This window comes from Chelonia mydas, chromosome 2, assembly GCF_015237465.2.
Source record: "Chelonia mydas isolate rCheMyd1 chromosome 2, rCheMyd1.pri.v2, whole genome shotgun sequence".
Lineage (NCBI taxonomy): Eukaryota > Metazoa > Chordata > Testudines > Cheloniidae > Chelonia > Chelonia mydas.
The window spans coordinates 87,753,320-87,774,356 of NC_057850.1; the positions used below are offsets into that span (position 1 = coordinate 87,753,320).

The 21,037-nt window shown below is 40.6% G+C and overlaps 1 protein-coding gene across 1 annotated transcript in view; it reads right to left on the bottom strand.

The window, feature by feature from the left end:
- Window positions 1-21,037, bottom strand: part of PIEZO2 (piezo type mechanosensitive ion channel component 2) — a 432,480-nt gene that overhangs the window by 203,622 nt on the left and 207,821 nt on the right. The window contains exon 4 of the mRNA XM_037892875.2: window positions 17,397-17,439. Within this exon, the coding sequence (XP_037748803.1) occupies window positions 17,397-17,439 (43 nt within the window). The remainder of the gene's footprint in view (window positions 1-17,396; window positions 17,440-21,037) is intronic.

The following is a 21,037-nucleotide window of genomic DNA, read 5'->3' on the forward strand; positions in this document are numbered from 1 at the left end:
TTAGTAAAGGAGGACATGACCATGACCTACCTTCTCAGAACAGAGGAGCATTTGTGGGAGAGTTTTGGCAAGTTTACATTGCCATGGCTGGTGCTGAACTGGTTCTGTAGCTAAATAGTGGAATTTATAGTGGAACTCCCAGCTGTCAGTATGGGTCTGTCAGAGCCTAACAATTATTTTTACAGAAAAAATTAAGGTGTCTATTGGCAAAGTGCATGGTGATCGATAACACTGTTATGTAACTACTTTACGTGGTAAGATTAATGAGTTATTTTGGAAATTTGAAACAGCCAATAGACTCGACTATTTAAACACCAATCGTTGTTACTTGTGAAAGACCTGTTTTTCAGGATGCTTGCAAGCCAAATTTTTGATGGGTTAACAGCAGAGTAAATGGGAAATATGACTTTCCTTCCACCTGTGAGTAAGTGGGTCCTTGACTTTTAGCATATCCATACTCAGTATTAAATCTTACTGATCCAACAACTGTTTTATTTGTATAACAAACAGTATGATTTCCTTCCAGACTATTTGTCATGCTGCCCACTTAGCTTTTTCAATCTCTAAATTATATATGGTTCATTTATTTATACCACTAACAACCAATACAGGGGTTGATGATCCTGCAACATTTACTCATATGAGTCCAATTCCTGAAGTCAGCAGAACTACTCACATGATTAAGGATTGCAGAATCAGCTCCCTAGGAAGTTCGTGTTGATGCTTTCAGTGCTGTATAAAAAGAAGGTGCCAATGTAACTGAAATCAACACAAGGGAAGCAAGTTTATTGGAATATTGCAGTTATGTATCCTGGAGGATATCTATGATCTTTGTAATTACTTTAACTAGAGACTAATTACATGAGCATTAAGACTCTTGCTTAAATGGAAACTGGGGATTCTGAACAATTTTTTCAGATATAGATTAGAAGCAAGTCAGGATGTTTCAATGAAGGATTACATCTTTCAAAAAAAATATTTCATAGGTGAAATCATGGCTCTCCTAGAAGGGAGTGTTTAAGAAAAGCTAGTAACCTACTAATATCCTTTCCTAGTTAAGAGTGTTACTCATGTGGTAAACTTTTCCACTAAAAGGGAAATAATCCTTTTAAAAATATCATGTCATTGTAAATTGTTCTACATTTCAAAATGCAGAGTAAAATGTCAGAGTTATAGAAATTTTAAAACTAAGATACTGTAAAAAAAGAAAAGGTGTTCTATTCTGCTTAAAGTTAACAGAGTAAATAATCATGGAAGAAATATAAAGGGGTTTTTTTCTCCTGCAAAAGTGAAAAAGCATAGGATTTGTCAAGAAAAATGTAAGTTCAGATGCAAACTAGCTCAAATATATAAAGAAAAAAAGAACAAAAACACGTATGAGAAGGCATGGTGGTTGTCACATCTACATCACTGAAGAAATGGAACATATTTTTATTCTATTTTGATGCTGTAAGTGAATTTACTACTCATGCCAGGCATCAGAGTTGTAGCCCCTAGAGAATGAAGTCCTCTTTACACTCATAACAGATCTACCACAGGCAGTGGCAGCACAAGCTTCCCTATATTGCCTAATCAATGCAGATCAACTGTCTCCTTCAGGGCGGCAGCTGTATTAGTCTGTATCAGCAAAAACAATGAGGAGTCCTTGTGGCATCTTAGAGACTAACAAATTTATCTGGGCATAAGCTTTCGTGGGCTAAAACTCACTTCATAAGATGCATGGAGTGAAAAATACAGTAAGCAGTATATATATTACAGCACATGAAAAGATGGGAGTTGCCTTACCCAGTTGGGGGACGAGGGGGTCAATTGGCTATCCAGGCCAATTCAATCAAGGTGGAAGTGGCCTATTCTCAACAGTTGACAAGAACGGGTGAATATCAACAAAGGGGAAACTACTTTTTGTAGTGCTAATGAGGCCAGTTCAATCAAGGTGGACGTTGCCCATTCCCAACAGTTGACAAGAAGGTATGAGTATCAACAGAGGGAAAATTACTTTTTGTAGTGACCCGGCCACTCCCATCTTTATGCAGGCCTAATTTGATGGTGTCCAGTTTCCAAATTAATTCCAGTTCTGCAGTTTCTCGTTGAAGTCTGTTTTTGAAGGTTTTTTTGTTGAAGAATTGCCACTTTTAAGTCTGTTATTGAGTGTCTAGGGAGACTGAAGTGCTCACCTACTGGTTTTTGAATGTTACAATTCTTGATGTCTGATTTGTGTCCATTTATTCTTTTGCGTAGAGACTGTCCGGTTTGGCCTATGGTTGTTGTTGTCTCCTTCCTCTCTCTTCTCCAGGAGAGAGTCATTTCACAACAACTAAACAAGCTCCATTACCAATATCACAAGACCCTTCAGCACCCCATGGAATGCAAACGTTTAATCAGATACTGCAGCAGTAAAAGCAGTTATCAGTGGAGACCGTATTTCAGTTTATTCTGGCTAGCTAGAGCCCCTAATTTTTTTTCCAACTAAAGATGAAGGAGAAAGAAATGCTGCAGAATTATGCTCTATTATACCATATTAAACGTAGGATTTTGTTTATTACCAGGTAGGCTAACCTCATTTTAGCCAGAGTATCTTGTCTGTCTGAACGCTGGGAGTCAATCTGCTTTCATGCACACTGGTGTAAAACTAGAGTAATTCTACTGAAGTCCAGAATCAAACTAATGTAAAATTTTGACTCATTCAGTATTTAATGCTTACCAACAGACTCTAGATGACCTAAAATATCAAAAGTAAACATAACTTGTTCAGATCTCTTTAAACACTCTTTTTGTTTTTGTTTTCATAGATTCATAGATATTTAGGTCAGAAGGGACAAGTATGATAATCTAGTCTGACCTCCTGCACAACGCAGGCCACAGAATTTCACCCACCACTTTATTTATTATAAATTTATTTTTAATCTGGATTTTCTCCATTATTCAGACATCTGGATAGAAGTTTTATTTAATGCAAAAGAAGCAAAGAAAAGTTTATTTAAAATAAAAGATTTTAAGCATGTAGTACATATTGAACCAGACTAAAAAAACCCGTATTTCTCCTTCTATTTTCTGCCCTATAAACAAAATCAACAGAAGCACTTTAAACCACATGAGTTCTACAGACATGGCTATAATGAAATTACAAGACAAGGGCAGGTTTGGAAATTAAATTAAAGCAATCACACAACTCAGAAAAGAAAGGGCTCATATCTGTGCTCTGTGCTATACAACACCCTGAAGTAAATGCACACAACAAGGTAGCTACATCCCAACTTGTACCTTGTTCCTTAATTACTGTCTACTCCTAGGAAATAGGACAACTACAGTTATTTAGTTTAAATGATATAAACACGTTCTTGTCATGTGGTTTTCTACTTTAAATCCTGTATCTACCAACTAGATAACAGCCAGACAATACAATGAATGGACTGGAATGGAATCTGGGAAACAATTTTATCATAAGCAGTAAATTATAAGAAACAAAACTTTATTGATTTCATTCTCAAACTCTGAAGGGAGGAAGGAGAATACGCTCAATTTCTTTTCAGCTCTGTGGCCTCATGCTATACATATGCATTACATTCAGCAGCTGAAATACCTAAATAATACGCGTAATTGTAACCACTGTAGAATAAATTCACATTCATTAATATTCATAAGTTCCTAAAGAGAAACATAGAAGTCACCGATTAGACAATAATATGACGAGGAATCTCAGGGAGCCCCCATAAATCAACCTGTGTCATACTCAAGGATCAACTGACAGAATTAACAGAAAAACTAAAGAAAGAGTTGAGTCATCTAGTGTTCATGATGCAAATAAGTAAAGGACATGCCTTTTGGGGTGAGAAATGTTTTCTAAGCTAGCTTGACTTTCTGACCCCCATAAATCACATTTGGAATCTTGTGGCTAATGTAAAAGTAAATTACACTCTTGGCCAAATAATGGCTGGCCATGAATGGTTGTGTTAGGGAAGAAGGAAAGTCAGAGAAGCCGTGATGGGGATTCCACCCCACACATGACTTGAAGGGGTCAAGGTAGCGAGGTAGGCCAAATAACTCCCAGGTTGCACCTGGAGGAGGAGCCAGGGAGCAGGGATTGATTAAATGAGGCTCAGCTGGACAGGAACAGGGGGGCCTGTATAAAGCCCAGGAGCCGACAGCAGAATGGGGCTGCAGAGAAGTAGTCTGCAATCACTCCCTGGGAGAAGGAAGTGGGGCTAAAAAGAGTAAAAAAATGTCCCTGGGAGGAGGGAGTTTGGGCTGGCAAACCCAGGGAAGGGGGAGAGCCAGAAAGGTAGGAAAGGCTCAAGGGAAAGCAGCAAGGGACAGAGTAGGGCAGACTTCAGCTGCTGATGAAAGGGCCGGAGCTGGAACCCAGAGTAGCGGGCAAGCTTGGGTTCCCCTACGAGCCACTGGGGAAGTGGCATGGACCAGATGGCAGAGAGAGGACTGCCTGGGACTGTTCACATTGGAAGTCTCTGATATCCTAGAAGCAGGGGACTACAGTGGCCTGGCTGGAATGCCAAGCCACGAAGAAGCAGCTGCAGCTCTTGAAGTGAGGGGCTGTAGGGAGAGAGAGAGAGCACAATGGGTCGATGGTGAGACACCTTCAACTTGCTGGCCCCTCCACCAAAAGCTGAAATATCTTTGTGAAGCTGATACTGGAAGACAGCCTGACAGCCAATGATTTACAATCCTGGTTAATGATTGTCACGCTATCTGTTATGGCTTATAGCTGAGAGTGCCAGTCTTAGGCCAGACTGTCAGAGAACAGGGCAGACACCCCAAACTGGTGCTATATTTTTAAATTAGATTTCACCAAGCTTGTAACAAATGTGCACTCCTGGACTACTACGTTAGTCTGACCACTGAGCCATGGACAGTCCCCTTCAGCTCTCCAACCCCTCATTACCATCCAGACAAACTGGACTTTATCATGAAAGGTTATAAAAACCAAAATTCACACATTAGATTCTTCCAACCCCAACCTTCCAACCCCACTCACTCGAGGTCAGTGGATGCTCCAGATCTCATGCCAAAAACAATGCTGACAGCCATTTTCTTTAATAAACTAAACTAAAGATTTATTAGCTAAGAAAAAGAAATGAGAGCTGTTTAGAAGTTAAAGCAGGTAAGATACGTTATAGGTGAGTCAGAATTTGTAAGTTTGTAAATTGATAGCAGAGATGTAATGTCTGCTAGTTTCCATAAGTCACCAGGGTTACTCAAAATGGCTTTGTGGAACCTCTGTCCATTTGTTCAGAATTCTCCATGTCAGAATTCATCAGTGCAGAGATGCAGAATCATGTCCAGGATTCCTCCTTATAGCTGAAAACAGCCAGGCAAGAGTTTTCAGCACAGCATGGGCTCTCAGAGACCCATGCTTTGAAATTACCATGTTTCTTTATTTACAGTTCTGAGGCTTTCATCTCATTTAATGGGCAATTTAGAGATAATGTATATGGTTTCAGCCACCCAGACAATCTTTCATTAGTTTACAGGAACAGAGAGATAGCCAGAAACAATCCTTCATTAGTTTTTGTGCAGTTTTACATATTAAATAAATTCTCATCCTAATGCTAGCACACCTTTTGATCTAGAGCTAACTAAGTAGAATGTAAATCAACAAATTTCAGATGAGCGAAGACAACATTAGCATTTCACTAGTTTTCAAGCATTTAGGGCAAATGTAATTGTAAGGCATGTGCCATGTACAGGTAATGTGATAAATCCCTCTTTCTTCTAGTCTAACAGGTGAATGGGCCTGTGCCTTTGATTTGAGCTGGCTCCTAGGTAGGGAGCATCACAATGATAAAATGCAACAAACAAATGTATGGAGATGAGAGGACAAGGTAACAGCAGCATGAGCATTTTTTACATAGACTATGTCCCCAGTATAACTCACTACCCGCCTAACTGTTGCACAGATTGAAGCATAGCTTATTTAGACACCATCCCCATGCCTCTAGGGGAAACCTATCCAGACGCACCAACTCTCCACCTCCTAAAGCATACCAACCCTATTCACCTCACAGCCATGAGAAAACCCCACTCCACAGTAAGAGTCAACTGTATACAAAAAGTCAGTGTGTTCTACACACAAGGGGCTAAATTCACCCCTATGCAAAGGGGCAGCACAGGGCCTAAGCATCCCCTAAGTGCCACTTAAGCACTCAGAATTTCCCCCAAGGGACGTAGCAGAGCCAACATTTTCTCACTTGGTTTACAGTACTGTCAACAAATACATTATTCTGTTCTTTTTAGGTGAATGCAGGATTGGTAATAACAGAATAAGCAGTAACACTGAGGTGCAAATATGACAGAAGGACATGCTTTAATTATGATTTCCAAACACACATTTGATTTAGAATTAACACAAAATGTTGCATGTCCATATGCTAGTAATAGCTGATTTTGTAAACATTAACTTGTGAATAATAGCCTTGTCCACAATGTGTGTACATTACACAGCTATTGACAGACTAATATGTTTTTAATAAGAAACCGCTATTCAAACCAAAAGGTCTTTTCTCGGTGTTACTGAAATATCAATTTATTATGAAAAGTGTATTCATCAAGTTGCCAGTCATAATAATCACACATCTTTTATTCTTCAACAATGTGTTTTTTTTAAATCAGTTGGTATTTATGTAACATATAATATCCATGATTAAATTGATCTTAAACCAGTTTTGTGGAATCTTAATGTAAAGCATTACACATGAGAGAGAAACCATGGGAACAAGGGAAAAGGAGGAGAGAAGCCATATTGTTAGTTGCAGTGGGAGTTGACTTATTCATTGGAAATGGGAGAGGGTTCAGAAAAGAGTTACAAGAATGATTCGAGGTCTGGATTGCCTCCTTTATAGTGAAAGACTTAAAGAGGCTCATTGTCCGGCCATGAGGAAAGAAAGACAGGAGGCTACGGATGGGATTTAATTAGGCCACAGCTTTACTCACTTAAAATATCAGAGTATCTGGCAATAAGTTGTACAGTGCAGGTCATCATTAAGGCTACATTTTAGTCATGGGTATTTTTAGTAAAAGTCATAGACAGGTCACAGGCAGTAAACAAAAGTTCACGGCCCATGACCTATCCATGACTTATACTATATACCTCTGACTAAAACTTGGTGGGGGAGGGGGCCAGAGTGGGGAGGCAGAGGTGCTCTGGGGGGGTGGGATGGTCCAGGGGACGCTGTGAGTGCATGGTGGGGAGCAACCCTGGACCCCCACTGGTGCTTGGGGGAGGTGAGAGCGGGTGGCGGTCCACGGCCCGGGACCCCTGCTGGCACTGGAAGGGTTGGGGCTTGCAGGCTCCCTACCCAGCTCCTCATGGCTCCCTGGAAGCGAAGACATGTCCCTCCCTCAACTCCTAGCTCCATGCGCTGCCCCTGCCTCAAGTGCTGGCTCTGCAGCTCCCATTGGCTGGGAACATGTCGCCACTTCTGGGAAGCCCCCCAAGGTAAGTGCTGCCCAGAGCCCTTAACCCCTCCCGCGCACCAACCTCCAGCCCTGAGCCCCCTCCCACACCCAAACTGCTGCTGCTGGGGAAAAGGGGCGTAGTGGCCCTGACTGCTCCAGCAGTGGCAGGTGCTGCTGGCCCAAGGGCTGCCCGAGCTGCTTAGGTGGCCTCCGGGCCCGTTGCACCAGCCTCTGCAGCAGTCACGGAAAGTCACAGAATCCGTGACTTCCATGACCTCTGTGACAAACTCACAGCCTTAGTGATCATTAATCATTTCCCTCTGTTTGAGGATGGCATCAGCTCTCCCCCTTTCCAGCCTGGTCCCAGCCACCTCGTTGCTGGAATGCCACCACACCTCTCTCATATGAAGGTTAAAGGGGCTTTAAAAGGAGGGGGATTGGGTCCCCAATGTACCACGTTAGCAGCCCTGAACGCCCTTCCCTAGCTCCCTTAAGGGATGCTTTCCTCTAAACCAGCGTTTCCCAAACTGTGTTCCGCGGAACACTGGTGTTCCACACGATGTGAATAGGTGTTCTGTGAAAGAATCTAGAATTTAATTTTGACTCTTGCACTTGAGTTTTCTACTATTTTATACACGCTTTCCAGTTAGAAATTGTTAGTTCAAGTTACTTTAAATTTATATTTTTGCTTTGTTCTATAAAATAAAATATATTTGAGCATAAATAATGCAATTTTTTATTTGAAAACCAAAGGACTACAAAATAATATTATAAGTGTTCCATAATAGGCTAAAAAGTGTTCCGTGGCCAAAAAAGTTTGGGAAACGCTGCTCTAAACCCCCTTCCAGTCGATTTTTTCTGATGCCATATTGCTTCTCTAATGAGTACCTGCACTGGACATCTGCCACAAGGAGGTACCAGCAATTACCTTGGCTGCCTCCCCCCACACATCCATCATGTTCCTAGGTACTTACTAATTCCTTCCTTAATATGGGACTGTGATAAATGAAGGGGATGGGGGTAGCTCCCTTTTATGGACACCCAGCCAGCCAGTTAGCTATAAAATCCCTCTTGATAGCTGTTCTCTACTTGCTTTACCTGTAAAGGGTTAAAAAGTCTGACTGCATGCATAGGTAAAAGGAAGTGAGTGGGCACCTGGCCAAAAGAGCCAATGGGAAGGCTAGAAACTTTTTAAAATTGAAACAAGATTCTCCTTTTGTCTGTCTGTGGTTGTTCTCCCACGGAGGAGAGACAGAGCAGCAATGCTCTAAGAAGCTTTAAGCCAGGTATGAAAAATCATTAAATCATACCTAGAAACTACTCATTTGAAACCCCAGATATGTAAGTAGATCAGGAAATGTCTAGGAAGATGCAATTAGGTTTATCTCTTTTATTTCTTTATGGCTTGTAGACTTCTCTGTGCTAACCCCCAAATGCTTTTATTTTGCTTTGCTTGTAACCATTAAGCTGGACCTCAAGAAAACCATTGTTAATGCTTAATTATTATATTTGCTCTTTTTAAATCTAGCAATAGCCTAAGTTCCAGATGTATTTTCTTTCTTTTTGTTTTTAATAAAATTTACCTTTTTTAAGAACAGGATTGGGGTTGTTGTGTCCTAAGAGGTTTGTGCATATGTTGTTTAATTAGGTGGTGGCAACAGCTGATTTCCTTTGTTTTCTTTCTCAGCTCTTCCCCGGAGGGCGTGGTGAAAGGGCGTGAGGGTACGCCACAGGGAGGAATTCCCAAGTGCGCTTTCCTGGGTTCAAAGGTGTTTTTTGCATTTGGGTGGTGGCAGCATCTATCCATCCAAGGTCAGAGAGAAGCTGTAACCTTGGGAGTTTAATACAAGCCTGGAGCAGCCAGTATTAATTTTTAGAATACTTGCGGGCCCCCACCTTCTGCACTCAAAGTGCCAGAGTGGGGAATCAGCCTTGACAGGGACAAAAATATATCTGCTCCCCAGTCGGAGAGGTGTATCCCTGAATAAGTCAGGTACCCAACCAGAAGACATGTGCAGATGCGTAATTCATCTTCCTTGGTCACACATGAATTTATCTACCTCACATACCCCCTGGCCTTCATGATACCTGCCATACCCTCCATTGCAACATTTCAGACCAAACAATTGTCATCCTGGGAAAAAAAATCCTACATCTGCCCCAAATCCTTCTCAACTCAAATCACCAAGTTGATCCCTTTACACTTTCCTAAATTGTTCAGACCCTGGTGAAAAATAATCACATGCAGTGCCTGCTCCCAGGCCACCAAATGGTGCACAAGGGGCATCAACTGATCCCAGAGCATGTCCCTCCTTGACCCATTCCCTTGCCCCTGTAAACCACTCCTCCACCCATGCCGACTCAGAGCTGTCCAACCCCTGAGGCCCAGCAGTGAACTGGTGGGCCAAACGGGGTGGGGTAGGGAGGAGGGAGCTCAACCCTATGTCTTCAACAGCTATGCCCTCAACTCACTAAGGGGTCCATTGGCCCTCCCCCAGCCAAGAAAAAAAATCTCTGCCAGGGGGAAAACAGCTACACTTCTTTGTGTCCTGTCACTGCCTCCAACTGCTGCTGCTTTCCATTCTTTCTCTTGTGATCCTGGAGTGATTCTGGCCTCCTCCAGTGCCTCTGGGACTCTGGCTCTACACCTCCCCATACTGCCTGAGGCGTGGGGGGTTTCCCCTCCTTCCACATGCTTGCTAACTACACTTGCATGCTGCGAGGGGGGATTCCCCTTCTCCCTCCTGATCTTACTGCACTGCTGCAGTGAGCATGTGGAGACACCTGGAGCTGTTGCTGCAATCTGCCTAGAAGTGGAGAGAGGGCGAGAGAACTTCTCCGGAACTCCCCGGGGTATAAATACCTTTCTCCCTCTCCTCTCCGGTCACCTGTAAGGACAGTGCCTCACCTCCTGGTCAGGTCATTTACTGTTCGTTCTTGCCTCATCCAAGTAAACCTTCTAAGGTTGCCAGGTGTCTGGTTTTCGACTGGAATGCCCGGTCGAAAAGGGACCCTGGCCGCTCCAGTCAGGACTGCCAACAGGCCCTTAAAAGTCCAGTCGGCAGTGCTGCAAGTCTAAGGCAGGTTAGTCCTTACCTGCCCTGGCACTGTGTGCGCCCCGGAAGTGGCCAGCAGGTCCAGCTCCTAGGTGGGGAGCCATGGGGCTCCATGCGCTACCCCTGCCCTGAGCACCAACTCCGCACTCCCGAGTGGCGGCGGGGAGGGTGGGGGGTGTGTGGCTGTAGGCGAGAGCAGCATGCGGAACCTCCTGGCCCCCCCCACCTAGGAGCCAGACCTGTTGGCCATTTCCAGGACGCAGCACGGTGCCAGGACAGGCAGGGAGCCTGCCTTAGCCCCACTGCCCGGGAACCACCAGAGGTAAGCCTGCGACCCAACCCCCTGCCCCAGCCCTGAGTTCCCCCCAAACCTGGAACGCCCTCCTGCACCCCAAACCCCTCATCCCTGGCCCTATCCCAGAGCCTGCACCCCCAGTCCAGAGCCCGTACTCCCTCCAGCACCCCAACCCCCTGCCTCAACCTGCAGCCCCCTCGTGCAACCGAAACCCTTCAACCCCAGCCCCACCCCAGCGTCCGCACCCCCCAGCCGGAGCCCTCACCGTCTCCCGCACCCAAACTCCTTGCTCCAGCCCAGGGAAAGTGAGTGAGGGTGGGGGAGAGCGAGCCACCAAGGGAGGGGAAAATGTAGTGAGTAGGGGTGGAGAAGGGCCTCAGGGAAGGGGCAGGGCTAAAGTGTTCGGTTTTGTGTGATTAGAAAGTTGGGAACCCTAAAACTTTCCCTTCCACCCATTGCAGATGGAGCCCTTTTAGGGATAATGACTTCTTTCCTTCTGTCCTGTGGGACAAAGGACCCACTGTACATGGTTGTCGTGAGCACAATATATTTAGTTTATCCAAAAGAAGGTTTAGAGGTGACTCGATCATGGCCTAAAAGTAACTGACAGTAGACAGCTCTTAACAGTAGATAGCTCTTCATCTTCAATTGGAAGATGGCATAGTGAGATCCAGTGGTTGGAAGGTGAAATTAGACAAATTCACAATAGATACAAGGTGCAATTTTTTAAACACGAGGGTAATCAAGCATTAGAACAATTTACGTAGGGATGTGGTGAATTCTCCATCTCCAGGAGTCTTCAAACCAAGACTCGATGTTTTTCTAAACAATATACTATAGCTGAAAGAGAAGTTATGTGTTTGATGCAGTAATTACCGGACGAGATTTTATGGGCTATGATACACAGGTAACAACACTAGATGATTATACCAATCCCTTCTGGCTGTAAAATCTAAGAATCTATAACAGTCCTTGTGAATTCATCCTTTTCTGTGTTGGCAAAGTATCTACGAACCAACAATGATTACCTTAAAATGTATTAACTATTCATAAATATTTTGCCGAACAACTTTCAGCCTATCGGTTCTTTGGAAATTATTTGTTTCAGCTATTTGATTTTCATTATTTGTGGTATTTTTCTCCTCTGTGATTGGAGGACTGAAAAATCTTTGAACAAGCAAATATTGAGCAACATACCCTCTGCTATGAATTTTTGATCAAAGTTTTGCTAAAATTCATAAGACTTTCCTGCTTTGTGGACATTTCCACAAGTATTTGGTGGTTATCTGAGACAGTACTCACAAATTATGAACAATACAACCCCTCAAACAGCAGTGGAGTAAAGTCAGCCTAATTATCCACAAGCATATATATCAGTTTGTTTGAGTTTTTTCTGATCATATAGCAAGCTTTAGTTATTAGCTCTAAAGGAATAGAAAGAGGTTACATTACACGTAAACAGATAAATTCAACATTTTAATGTATTCCTCATTATGACGGAGGTATAAAACTAAGCATTTTTTACATCTAATTTCTCCAAATGCACAGATGCTGTAGTCTGTATAGATTTCGATAAAGGTGATTGCTACTATAGTATGTTGCAATTATCTTACTTGTAATGTCTCAAAAAAACCCCAATCAATAACAATAAGAGCTTCATTTAAATCTGTCAAATCCAGATACACTCCATTTAATTGAAAGGCTCTTAACTCTAGTCATTTCCTGGATATAAAGCTACTTTACTTAAGCTCCAGCATTTTTAATTTATCTCGTGCTAAAAAGCAGTATGTTGGACTCACAAGGAGTGCTTACATAAAGGCTCAGACAACCAGATCTCTTGGTGTCTCTTTGTTTTGCAGGCTACAAATACAACAGCAATGTAAATACTCAACTGCAGAGTAAACATCATGTAACCACAAAGTAATGATGACATGCCCTGTATATTATCAGGGCCTAATTTCCTGAAATGTATGCTCAGTGTCTTCATTTCCTTCTGTCAATCAAGCTAATCTGAAATGTCGCAGTAAGAAAGGGACCTACTTTCTTCTTCCTACATACAGGTTTCCCAAACTTTAACTACTGGTCTAGCCCTCTTAAAGCCATGATTCTGAGGACTGACCTTCCCTCATACATCTTAAAACCTGCCTGCATTCTGGGATAAGCAAACTTTTATCTGTGCCAATGTCAGTGCATCTGCACAGCTCTACACCTTAGTCCACACCTTGCGAGGGATGTGCTTGCAAACAGTGAAGGCCATTCTCCCCTCCATACTCATATCACTTTCCTATTTACAATTCAGGCTATGGGTACTACAGGCAACAAAAGATTGTTTACAATGCAGTGTACTCTAGTACCTGCTTCTCCCTTTGCCTACTTTGGAAAGCACTGTTCATAGGAGAATACTGCTGTTTTAAACAATGAAAAGCTTCAAAACCAAGACATTGCTTACAAAAACAAACATTGAACCTCCAAAGTATTTTTCTGACAGATCACTTAAAATATGAGCTAGTTCACTGTAAGAACACCTGACGATGTTCATAAAATGAAGCAAGTCCTATAAAGAAGACTGTTTAAAAAATCAGAAATAAGTGAAAACACCAGGAAAAAGTATGAAGATTCTGTTGAACAAAACTTGGTTAAATGTTCAACTCATTTATGAGTTAGGGAGAAAGAGGTTGTTTTGTTCTTCTATGCCCATCTGGAACTGACAGAGAAACAATTCCTGCTAGTGGATGTGATATCAAGGACCAAATACATTGGCTTCAATTAAATTATTCAATTAACTCAGTGTAACACAGTGAAATATAGATGTTGCCCTAGGAGAACACCTAATTTCCTGGCATACATGAACATATTCAGATTCTTCACAAGACACCTTCTACAGTGAGAATTGTGTATTGTTGAACAAATCAGAGCATGTTAGCATCTTGTCTACAATAGGAATGATCAGAATGACTATTATTATTAGATTGTTGATTATGTCTTCTACAAGTCCTTTTCTCCATGACTAGACCTACTAATAAGATAGTATCATTAAAGTAATCTTTTCTAAATACTAGCATCTTCTAATGAGCACTATAAGTAAAATCTAAAATAAATAATCTATATTACTGTGCCCTTTGTATTTCTAATCCCTGACAGCTTCAAGCTGGTCATACATTTTATCTTTAGTTGAAACTACCATTTTCCCGCTTTGGCATGACTTGGGAAAACAGCAGCAGCAAGTGATAAAACTTTAAAGAAAACTGTAGCAATGAAAGAGTCAGTATTTCCCTGTTTTGCACCAGAGACTGAATATCATGTTAAATAAACTGCCTTTTAAGAAATAAAATTAGATTTAACTTGTGGGAAAAGCAGCACAACCCTACAGAAAAGATGTACCCGATGCTGTTAGTCCTAACAACTGAAAATGCATAATTTCTGTAACGGACCAATGTGTTTTATATCTTCCAGACTCACTATGCTGTAAAAACAGTCTGCCTATAAATGGACAAGATCCTGTCAGATGTCACAAATAATGAACTTCAAATCTAATTCATCATCTTGCAGTTAATTGACTGAAAGCGTGAATGATTATAAACTAGAGCCTCAGAATATAATAAAAGGGAATTATAATTATAATTTAAGTAATGTTAAAACCAGAATGATCCCCACACTACAAAAAAGGTCCAATGTACTGCATTCCAATTAAGGTTCTTGTAAGTGATTATAGAAAACTGAAGAATTAAGCCAAATGACCACATGAAAATGAGAGGACAGAGGCTTTTAAATTTTTCATGATATGAACCATCCTAGAATGAAATCCTGGATGGGTTTCAGATCAAAACAAGCCTGAGTGTTTCTGACTTTAGAGAAGCTCTAAAATAAAATTGTGCACATTTTTCTACGACCTGTCCTGCAATGGAAACAAGCTCTAAAACTCTGATCCATCCACTGGCATAATATGTGCTGAATTGTCTCTTTCTGGAGTCTAGTATAGACAGATGGGAAAAAGCTGTCTGAAGAAGATAGGAAGAGAATTCTGTGGCCTATCTTGATAATTATTTCCAGGACTCTGTGCCTCAAGGCTTTTTTTTTTTTTTTTTTACTCAGTCAGCAAGCTATTTCTCTATTCTAAGCAGTTCACCCACAGGAGGAGGATTTAGAAAGCAACCAAGGGCAGCCATTAATCTTGAATTTAAATATAGTTAGGGAAAAAAGGGGTTTTTAAAATACTGAGATCTGAGGCCTGAAGACAGAGTTCACCAAACTTCGAGACATGACAACTCTCTGAAAGAAAAATGAAACACACCATATCCAATTCTTTTCTTAATTTTTCAGAGGCATAAAATCCTCACTAAAAGTGTAAAAAGTAATTCACAGCCTTATTGAACCATTACATAGACTGTCTTCCCTTAAAGGGTTGGTTGGCCAAGTGAGACTTCTGCAGGCCAGAATGATTGTTTACCTACTAAATTATTAGTAGACCATCTCATCTCCCACATTTCCTGTTTAACTCTTGCTAAAAATATGGGACAATGCAATCAATATTTTTGGCAGGTTAAAAATGTTGGACCAAACTCATAATAGGTATAATAATATAAATGATTTATCCAAGAGATTAATTTGGCCCATTTTTTTAAATTTGGTGATGGGTGGTTTGTTTTGTTTTAATTTATTCAGTGCATTAAATTGACAATTTCTCTCCAAGGGGCTGAAAATTAAAATGCATTACTAAAATACATATGTTGCCATGAATCCTTAGTTACTTCTTCAGTGAACATTCAATCATGTTACTTCAACTGGTACCTATGGTATTTTTTAGCAATGCCATTTATATATGTTGTCAGAAGCTCAAGCAGCTCCTTTGTGGTTGAGTGCAGCTTTACATCTCAACCAGCAATAGCCTGTGAAACTAAAAAGGCAAATCAGTACCAATCAAAAAGTAACTTTTACCGCTGCAAAGATTCAAAATTATAACTTCTTCCCCTCAGTCCTTTTAACTTCTCGGAAACATAGTGTTTCAACATATACCCTGCAAATAGTTAATATTCTGAAGGCATTAAAATTAAAATTAATCCTTTCCCTGAATTGTCCCCTGCCAAAAATAGTACAAACTCCCTGTCTGTGATCCTCCGGTCTTTACAAAAGTAAGCCTACCACTGAAATCATATATAATTAAATATACCACAGAAGAAATACAACAGGCCTACACTTTGTTAAATTCATACAATGAAGTTCAAAAATTTTTTTTTTAAATAGATCAGTAAGGGTATCATCAACTCTTTGTAAACTTCAAGAAAAATAAAGCTGTAGACAAATGTGTGGACAACTTTCAGAGCCTCTATTTCCAAATAACTTCTAATGCTGAGCCTTAAGAATAAATCTGGGGAATGACTCTGGGACACTGTCCTTGAAGTCCTGAGGGTAAGTTGTTTAATGGTAGTATTGATCCACCCCTTACATTTGCTAATACTATAGTGGTTCAGAGTTCAGTCAATTTATGTGCTCAGGAGGAATTAGTGAAGTGGAATGCTTTTAGACAAGAATGACACAGAGCCGCCTTTCGTTTATTGTTATTAATGTCTGAGGATTTTAATCAAGGGAGAGGTTTAAATTTAAAGATAAATTTTATTGTAATAGAAAATCTATAAGGCACCAATTTATGCCTTGTGCAGAATAGTTGCATTCTGGTTCAATGAATTAGCCATTCACTTAAATACAGGCAAGTTGTTTAAATTAACCAACAAGGCAATAAAAGTGAGAGCAGCTAGAAAGATGATACTAGGTGGAGACAATGAAAAGGAAAGGCTTTCCTCTCCTCAACGTCACCCTGGCTTTGAAAAGGCCATCTATGTTATTAGCACCAGTCAGTCTCCGCTTAATGTTAAAAGACAACACTCCCCTTCTCTCATACATATCTAGTCCAGTTCATAGTGCCCCCATGCCTTGCCCTAGCACACTCTTGTGCAGTCTAGAAATATTTGGTTTAGACAGAAGATCAGAGCTCTATATATGGACAGGAAGCAGATTACTCTGCTTCATGTTTGTAGATGGGCATACAGGGGACTGAGTATTTCCAGCCCTGAGAACAGATTACTCTTTAGCAAGGCCTGGCCTAGTTTAGTTCCATGAGAGACATATGTTTCTGGTATGACGACCTTATGGTTATGTTTGGCTGAAAGAAGCCTTTGCACTTCAGGAATGCTGAATTCCGGATTTTCTCTGATGTTAAATAGCGCTTTGCCAATCATGTTCCTTTTCCACATTCATTCGTTTTTGTTAGTTAATATGCCATAGTTCAGAAGTCTTATGAAAAATATGGGAAAGCAGCGATACCTTCATTCAGAGGTAAGACTTCAAACCAAATACTCTATGAAGCCTACTTTAACCCTAATACATTATGTTGCTCCCAGCTGAAATGACTGTGAGCCGGATTTACAAAAGAACCTTGTGCTCCATGATGATCACAGATATAGTTAAAAACGAAAGTTGTGAACATATCAGTAACTCTGCATATCACTCCCCCTAACTTTGACATCCCAGATAATGTAGGTCAATTAACGTAAATAACTCTGCCAACCTGTGTGTGCACATCTCTTTTTTTGTTTGTATTTTAAGATGTAACATGCATAGGAGATAAATTCACTGCTTACCTTTCAAAACCGATCTGTCGTAACGTTTTCTCCCATGTAGAACCTAGAAAAAAAAACATTGAATAAAGAACCTCACATTTTTAGTTTCTCTTATTCGTCCACTTCCTCTCTCTAGCTAGATTCTGTATTTTATTTTGTTTTTTTCCACCCAGCTGAAAACATCTTTAAATGGTGTCACCTCATAGTGGAGACCTGCCAGAACAGACTACCACTGAATGATATGGACTGCTTTAAGGTGTCAACTTACATCACCCGTTCCCCATTGCAAAGCAGTTGGTCACTGTCACAGTTGTCTTTAAATTCAAATGTGGCCGACTCACTGCAATTCACACTACTGCTGAAATTGCTGAATCAGCATATTCACACACTACACTCTTGAAACTTCACCTTTTCGTTTTACTGGTAATATTCATTAAGATTCTTGCAGAAAGTTAAACAGAACCTTTGGAAATCCCACCATGTCTTTTGTTTTAAACTAAGTAACATCTAAAATCTAAATCTTCTTTATAAATCAAGGACTCAATCCTGTAAGCATTACATATAAGAGTTATCTCTAACCATGTGAACAGTCCAGCTGACTTCATAGCATTGACTCCTATTGGACTACTCATGTAAGTCGTGCAAGATTGAGACCCATGTATTTAAAGGGATGCAATCACAAAGCCAAGATTCAAAACTTGACCAATATTTTACGCTCTGCGGGAAATATAATTACAGAAACTGTAAGAGAGACAATAATTCCTGTCAATGAATGACCCAGAAATATTATTGTTTTGCTGCTACAGCGACAATAATCCAAAAGAGGGAACACAAATTAACTAAAACTCTGACACCAGACTTCTGCCAACATCATAGATGACTCCCCATCAATTATGTAAAAAGAAAAGGAGTACTTGTGGCACCTTAGAGACTAACAAGTACTCCTTTTTGCGAATACAGACTAACACGGCTGCTAGTCTGAAACCATCAATTATGTGTAGGACAACAGAAAAAATCAAAAAGAAAAAGCTTTGTTGGACGATGCTCTATAGAGAATAGAGGAGTGGGGAAAAGAAGAGATGGTCAGATTCAAAGAGCTGGATTTGGAGAATTTCAGATTCTAATCCAAATCTGAATTCTGTAGCTCAGATCCATCTCTTATGAAAAAATGGAGAACATCTTTTTCACTGGCAGATCAAAGTCCTGCCTGATGAATGTGTGTGGAGCACATGATGACATTTTATGGTCAGTGTGAAAAAATCCCAATACATATATCCTTTACAGTCGGTCCCTTCTATTCTGTTAAAGGGATTTATCCAAAACTGACAAACAAATAACTTTATGGGAGCTGTTGGGTGCTCAGCACTTTTGAAAAATCAGGTCACCTATTTAGGAGCCTAACTTTAGTGAAGTTTATGTTTTTATATATAAATGTTGGCATTGAGGCGGTTTCTATTTTATCTGCTAAACTATGAAGAGTACACAAGTAAGGAAGTGGTTAACCCCCAAAATGACCTATTTTCCCATTTAAGTTACCTATTAAGTACTACAGTGCCACTTTTGTTTTCTAAATTAAAAATTATACCCATTAAAACTAATCTAGTAAAAAATAAAGTTTGTTTTGTAAAGGCATTATGTTTTATAGGGCTCCCTTCACCCACTCCAAAATAGAGAATAATATAAATAAGGCCACTAGGGCCTGCTGAACAAATCTAAATATTTATTCTCCTGTTTTTAAAATCATCTTTGCAAAAAAATCCCAATAAAATGTACATTCCTGAAATCAATAAATGTTTGACATTTAATTTCATATTAAAAGTATTTTGGTAGAGCAGGTGGCTAAGCATACAGACTGGTGCAGAGTTTGGTCACTAACACTCTACATTAAAAGTTTCTGGAAATCCCCTTTTTTTGATCTTCATCTTCTCGGCCTGTCACTGCAGACTTGGTTTACATACATTTTTGGAAACGATTCAAATAAAATTATTTTTACAGTGCAGTAAATGCTCAGGGCATGGGACGCAGAATCTTTCTGCTCTTGGCTGACAGCTTTTATCAACTGAGGCGTATTGATAATTAGTGTGAAATGACGGATCATTTCCAGAGCTTACACAAAGCTTTTCTTCAGGTCTGGGAAACTGAGGCTGTGTCTACACTGGCAATTGAATGACAAAACTTTTGTCTTTCAGAGGTGTTACTCCCCCGCCCCCCAAAAGAAACGTTTTTCCACGACAAGCGCCAGTGTGAACAGCACGTTGTTGGCAGGAACGCTCTCCTGCCGACAACGCAAATTCCGCTTGTTGAGGGTGAATGTTTTTTTGTTGGCAGGAGAGCCGAGAAACAGTGGCTACACTGCGCAACTTTTAGTGGCACAGCTGTAGTGACACAGCCATGTGGCTAAAAGCTGTATAGTGTAGACGTGCCTTACTCAGAGTGTCACCACTAACTAGGAGATGGAACAGATCGTTTACCATAAATAGTTAACACATATTTCAGGGGACTATTCAAGGTGAATGTGTTAACTACTTTTGCTAAACAATCTGTTCCATCTCTCTAATATCCTGGGACTAACACAGCTACAACATTGCATACATTTGGTTATCTCCACTCAGTTTAAAGTGGGCTTGGGTCTACAGCACAAAAAATCATAACCACCCTCACAAGCAGTCTCAGCAGAAAGATCAAGACATGACTGAATACTGAGGATGGACTATTTAACACCTGGAGGTGGTCCTTTCAAGCCGTGATATATTTACCATTAGACTAGCAGCAACATCTAGCAGTGAAGAGAGAGGCGCACAAGATTCAATTGGAGATAAAAAAAAATCTCTACATCTTTATCTTCTAAGATAATTGTTCCATTTTCATTTCTATTTGTCTCACTAGGACATACTGGAAGATTCTGATTTCTTGGTCACTGCATTTTAACTCTTGTCTGCATGCCACATTTTGTGCTTGCATCCAAAGGACTGCACAGACACTTGAGCAAAACTGAGTGAACAATCAGATTGACTGAACGAGGTACATATGTATTATACTATGACTACACTATTGAATTTGCCCTCAAATCCAGGATTATGTACAGAACAATGCAGAATACAATCACTTTGGTTCCCTGTTTTGCTTTGTGGTGCTGCTGCTATGTATATTGGATGGGAATCTATCTGCTTTGCATGAACACTTTTTGTAAGAGAAGGGGTTAACCTTGGTGTTTTTGGTCAACATTTCAGTTCCCTCCACTCTTGTGCAGTGTGCTGTGTACTGGTTGTCTGTAACCTTTCACCCCACACAATTTAGTTATATGACACGTACACAGCCACATTGTAGAGAGAGAGGGAGACCAGGAAAGTGGGCTCCCACTGGTTTGAAATCCTCCTTTGGCTGCAGCTGCTTATTAAGTGCTCTTTGAACTACGTGCTACTCCTCTGAAACAAACCCTGCCAAGAATGAAACGACCATTTTGCATTTTTTTAAAATGTATCTCTTTAAGGAGTCCCATTTTATAATGTTTATGACCTCAAACACTTTGTTTTAAGAGTTGCCTATTTCATTCTCAGTAGTGTAAACCTCTAAGTTGCACTAATAGCCAAGAGTAAACACCCTGAGGTAGCAGCATTAACAAGCTGAAGAATAAGGCTATTAACGCAGAAAAATTACAATTT